The sequence below is a fragment of the Taudactylus pleione genome, unplaced genomic scaffold (genome assembly GCF_031769625.1).
Source record: "Taudactylus pleione unplaced genomic scaffold, aTauple2 ptg000824l, whole genome shotgun sequence".
NCBI lineage: Eukaryota > Metazoa > Chordata > Amphibia > Anura > Myobatrachidae > Taudactylus > Taudactylus pleione.
In genome coordinates, this window is record NW_028285226.1 from 964,611 (window position 1) to 970,610 (window position 6,000).

At 51.3% G+C, this 6,000-nt stretch overlaps 1 protein-coding gene across 3 annotated transcripts in view; it reads right to left on the bottom strand.

The window, feature by feature from the left end:
• Positions 1–1,053, bottom strand: part of EFCAB14 (EF-hand calcium binding domain 14) — a 43,384-nt gene extending 42,331 nt beyond the window's left edge. Inside the window, exon 1 of one of the 3 annotated variants that reach the window (XM_088458311.1) lies at positions 485–1,053. In XM_088458311.1, coding sequence (XP_088314437.1) covers positions 485–729 — 245 coding nt within the window. In that variant the 5' untranslated portion in view covers positions 730–1,053. The remainder of the gene's footprint in view (positions 1–484) is intronic. The other 2 variants (XM_088458310.1, XM_088458309.1) reach the window with 2 other exon arrangements.
• Between the last annotated feature and the right edge of the window lie 4,947 nt (positions 1,054–6,000).

Genomic DNA, 6,000 nt, shown 5'->3' on the forward strand with positions numbered 1-6,000 from the left:
CACCTACCTCCCGCAGAGGAAAGCCGGGATAAGCACGCGGTGAAGGGACACCTACCTCCCGCAGAGGAAAGCCGGGATAAGCACGCGGTGAAGGGACACCTACCTCCCGCAGAGGAAAGCCGGGATAAGCATGCGGTGAAGGGACACCTACCTCCCGCAGAGGAAAGCCGGGATAAGCATGCGGTGAGGGGTCACCTACCTCATGCAGCGGAAAGCTGGGATAAGCATGCAGTGAAGGGTCACCTACCTACCGCAGAGGAAAGCCGGGATAAGCATGCAGTAAAGGGTCACCTACCTCCCGCAGAGGAAAGCCGGGATAAGCATGCAGTGAAGGGTCACCTACCTCCCGCATATGAAAGCCGGGATAAACATGCATAAAGGGGAAACCTACCTCCAGCATCGCACATTCGAGATAAGCATGTAGCTACATCCGCCAGCTGAATGTCGGGATAATCAGTGTCGCTCCCCACCCCGGGACACCTACCTCCTGCAGCTGAAGTGCCGGTCCCCCAGCGAGCTGTAGCCGTCCTCCTCCTCCTCAGTGTCGGTGTCAGAGTCGGAGGCCGGGGGCTCAGTGCGCAGTAGTCGGTGCCCGCTGCCCTTCTTCGGCTTCTTCCTGCCGCCGTCCCCGGCCAGACCGATCAGAGCGTTAAGCTCCTTCCGCTTCTTCATCTTCTTATGCGGGGTCGGGGGCGGCGGGGGCCCGGCGGACAGAGCTCCGGAGCCCATGGGAACGGGGTAGAGCCGGGGTCACATAGACTTTGACCCGTTCTCAGTTCTCCCTTCCGGCTGCTGCTGTCCCCGTCAGAGGGGAGGCGGCTCCATCCTGGTTCTCCTGCCCCACCGCGCCTGCGTCTCACTGCTGCTGTCAGCTGTGTGTGCGGCGCAAGGGTTGGGGGGGTGTTCGCCTGCGCAGTATGTGGTGCGGGGGTGTAGTGTGACTGCGCCGTATGTACTATGGGTGCGGGGGTGGTGGTGTGACTGCTCCGTATGTACTATGGGTGCGAGGAAGTAGTGTGACTGCGCCGTATGTACTATGGGTGCGGGGAAGTAGTGTGTACTATGGGTGCGGGGAAGTAGTGTGACTGCGCCCTAAGCATAGTAGTGGCACTGACAGTGCTCTGTTTGTACACTACACAGAGGGGTAGAATTGTGGCTGCACCGTATGTACTATGAGTGCGAGGAAGTAGTGTGACTGCGCCCTATGCACAAGAGATAGGGGGGTAGTGGCACTGACACTGCTCTGTCTGTACACAGAGGGGTGGAATTGTGGCTGCACCGTATGTTATATGTGGGGTGGGGGAGTATTGTGATTTTACTCTTTGATTTAAAAATGGACACCGTACCAATAGTTACCAATAATTTGCTACTTTACTAAAAAGTCAGGGAAACCCTCACTTCATGGGTGGGGCGCATGACGCATCACATTCGGGAGGCGATACATACTGCCACTCTTCGCATGCATGGTGGCGTTCATTACGTGGGTATGCATGATGAAAAACGCATGGACCGCGCTCAGTAAGAACTGTCCTTTTGTGAGTGAGGAACTTCTGAGTGCCGTGGGGGTAGCTGGGAGGGATCCGGTTGGATCCCTCCCAGGGCGGAAGCTTCAAATAGAAGCCCATAGGCTTCTATTGGGCAAAGATGGCGTTGCCCGCCGCATTCAAGCCCTGGAATGTATCGCATTCCGGGGCTTGGTGCATAAGAGAAATGCGGTCAAACCCCTGTAAACGGGGGAGGGTTGGCACTAGAATGGACGGTTAGTGTCGGGCACCTACCCCGGCGGTTAGGGTTAGGCACCAAGGGGAGATTTGGGGGTAAAGATTGGGTTTATAAAACAAACAAAAAAATCATGTGTCAACCATCTTCATGTCGACCCATCAACCATTTGTACCTGTCGACCATTAGTGTGTCAACTTTTTGGCCACGTTGACCTATTATCTGTCTAACATCTGGTGTCTTATCTAGACATTGTCGACCTTTTTCATGTAGATCTATTATGCCACACCCGTGACTGTGCCTTATGTGGGGACTCCAGGTAGGGAGTATGGGCCTGATTCAGACCCGTTCGCTAGATGCGGACTATCGCTCCCAGTGTATGCAAATTCGGCTAAGTGACGGCAAGGCAGACGATCGCACGGCAAGGCATTAGCACGCCCACTATGTCTTGGCGTGCGATCATTTTGCGTGTGCAGACGCCCACCAGCCATTCATAAGACGCCCACTTGTGCACGTCATCTCCTGGATGTGCATGAAACCATTGGTACATCGAGCAGCGCTTGAGGTTGACCGTACCCTACCACAAGCACTGCGAGCACTTCAGTGTATAATTCAACCAAGTGACGTGTCCTATGATGCTGGCTGTTAATTATGCACGCCTCTGAAACGGCGTTAAGATTCTCAGGCACGCCTGCATTCGCACCTCCACTCCCCCGTTTCCAGTGGCCAGCCCCTGTTACCACCCACAAACTGCGTGACCTGTCACTCATTCAGCTGGGCGAGCGAGTGCTTCCCGATCACTCGGACTAGTTCGTGCACGCGCGATGCATACGCATGCGCACATTTCAAAACCTTGCTCGCTCCGAGCGATCGCTTGCTAGCGAACGGGTCTGAATCAGGCCCTCTGTGCCATATGTACTACAGTATGTAAGTGGATGGGGAGTGTGACTGCACTGTATGTAGGGAGAGTAGTGTGGAGCGTAGAGCCATGGCTCCCGGAGCATCCTACTAAATTTTGCTAAAGTGGACGTGGTCAGCCTGTGATGCTAATTTTAAATTAAAAACAAAATCATGAATTATCTACAGAGAACATCTTGTGCTGGATAAAAAATGCACCCTTTGCCGCCCTCAACCCACCCCTGTCTTCCCTGTGGCCTTGTTTACCCCACCCCTCTCCGCCCAGGAAACACTGTTATGTCACCCACAGCCCGACTAGGCAGTGACTTCCCGCTGCCACTTCAATTTTGACACATTGGAGAATGTACCAGCGCTGGGATCGTGTATGGGATCCCAGCGCTGGAACAGCAGCGGCATTGCGTGGAGATGTATCCCATTGAGGACACATCTCATTCGGCAGCGGTGCTTGAATGGAGACAGTAGTAGGCACCGGCCGCCAGCCAATCCTGGCTCGCGGACCGGCTGCCAATTAAAAGACAGGGTTGCTTCTGAATCTGGTGCCGTCCGCGAGCCAACCATGGCTCGCAGACCGCCAGCCAATGAGAAGATGCCAAGTGCGGAAGCAAAAGCATCTCTCTCCGCTCAGCTGGGAAGGGAATCACCGATTGCTTCCCCTGATCAGCCGGTGTCAGTGTGCAGCTCACAGCAGAGTGCCCCATCTTCAATCCCCCAGCGTGACGAAGGCAGCAAGGATATTACAATGCAGGGTGGGAACGCAGTAATATCAGCACATCAATTAAGTTATGTAGTGGCACGCCACTGATGTTACAGTACATAGTGCTCTGTGATTTCCCACAAGGCAACCTAGGCTCTGGCCTAGCCTTTTCCCCAAGAAATCTGGCCGATCAAAACACCCTCAAAGGAGCACTGCACAAGTACAGCATGACGTCACGCGGACCTGCCTATACTCCCAGTGTCCGGATGTGGTGCCGCTGTCTGCACTGTCACAGAGTGACTGTGCATAGGAGGGTCACCGGGTCCTCCGCCCAGCACAGCAGCCTCTGCCACTGACTGCCAGGCTTGCGTATTGCCACCAGCAACATGCAGCGGCAGCACCCAGCGAGGAGCAGAGGGACAGGCAAAGCTGCAGAGTCTGGTTGAGTGAGACAGTGACCAAGTGTGACTGGATGCCTTTCGCCTAGGCCGGCCCTGGTCACGGGTTAGCGGTTTTGGACTCCCACTCACCGTCAGTGACCGCCTGTCACTGACTCCGCCAACTGCGCCATGGGCGTTTAATGATGCTGCCACCACCAAACTCTACCATCGGCGTTTGGAACCGCTTTTTACGTACCCTCAGGCTCCTATGTCGGCACCTGGAACCGCTTCTGCTGCGTATGCGTTTGACTAACTGCGGACACACCTCCTGTTTGGTGTCGGCTGTTCCCACCTGATCCCTCACAATGGACCAGGTCTGCACGGTAGCTTGGCAGAGGGCTTGAACTTGGAGACACGGAGCTCTTAGAACAGCAGGAGAACGGAATAGCGTTTTACGCAATTCTGTTGGTCGCAGGATACAGATGTAGTAGAATTTGAAGGCAAAGGTGTTTATTGCTCTCAGTCTTAAAATAGACCCTCCCTTCGGATTGAAGGGGAATAATCAGCATACATAAGATGTTACAGCAATTCTTCTCCACACAGGATTTACAAGGATGTACCACATACAGGAATCTTATCAGCAGCTCTTCTCCTCAAAGAAGTTATAGGGTTGTACACACACAACAGAGGCTCACAGGCCCTGTATATATAGTCAGAACACATAATACAGCATGGTGACATCCACCCACAGTTGGTCTTGTAACCCAATCAGACCATCTGTCCCAAATGTAATTACAACTCACATTCCACAGGAACTGGTCATTTACTTTCATCCTTTGATACATTTATCACACAGTGACAAAATATCTATGTAGGATGACCAGCAATAATATTCGCTTTGGTCTTCCTGCAATAATCATGAAAAAACAAACACTTCTCTCCCCCAGAAGTGCACACAAACACACAGGAGAGATAGTCTCAGGCCATTTCACTCTCTTCACACCACACAGAAACCTTCCAGCCAGGTCTAATCTGGAATGCACTTCAAAGAAAGCTTTGTTACACAATGGTCTGACCACTATCATAGGTCAGGACAATTAACATATCACTTCCTATGTCAGGAGGTGAGAATGTCTCATAACCATTTGACTTAAATGTTACAGCCTTCTAAAACAAAACAACTTATACATTCCTTATAAGTGCATTTTCTCTACAAAATATACATTTAAACCATATAGTGCATAGCCTATTAAATATACGTGCTTCATGCACTAATGCATTGCAGATCAGCTGCAGTGCATTACAGCAATACATATATACTTTAATACAGTTTATTATAAACCATGTGCAGTGTGCTTTTACACTGTCCTTTTAAAAATGGCGCAATGGCATGAGGGTTAATCCCCTCAATGCCTTGGCATCCATTTTAATCACGTGTGGTCGGCCTCTGGCCACACTTCTCCCCTCCCCCTCAAGCGGGCTACCAGAGGGCCATATCCCAACGATTTGGCTCCTGGTCCCGCAGTCTCTTGGGGGGTTCAGGGAAGCTACCTGGGGGGCTTCGGCTCCGGCCTGGACAGTTCATCCATATTGCAGTGGGCCTTTCCTTGTCTGTGCACAATGTCCAAATAGTCACACTGAAGTCCAAGGTTCCACCACAACAGTCTGTCAGATTCCCTTTTGGGGGGCCGGTCGCACACATAGTGCCGAAGGTGGTCCAATGCCCAAACAATTGCCAACCACTGTGTTCCAATTGTGGCATACCCCACCTCCCACCGTAGCAGTATCCTGCTTGGTGATACATGCGGGTTTTTTTATATTTAAATGTGAGTGTGTTGTGTATTAATAAACGTGTGATAATTTTTTGACAATATTGCACTATTAGTCTCTTTATCCTCCTCTTTTTTGAGATACCAAGTTTATGGAAGAAATTTCAGCTATACTTCCTATATCATCTGAGAGACAGAAGTCCAGTAGGAATTGACTACAGGACATCATTGTGTTAAGAATTTGGAAAGTACTTTTAATCCTTAGCGCCACTGTGTGACACAATTTGTGTGTTTAAGGACTGTTATTACGTTTGGTGAAGGCTTATTCTGTGTTACACGGGCAGCTTGTGATTTATATTGCGCACTTTTTGGATCATTTTTTGTTTTTTTAGTATCCTGCTCAAACAAGTCAAAGGGTGCTCCTGCCCATTTGGCTCCTCCTGGCTCCGTATTGCTCCCAGTCCGTGCAATGACGCATTAGTTCGTACCACAATGTCCTGGTATTGAATTTGCGCCATCT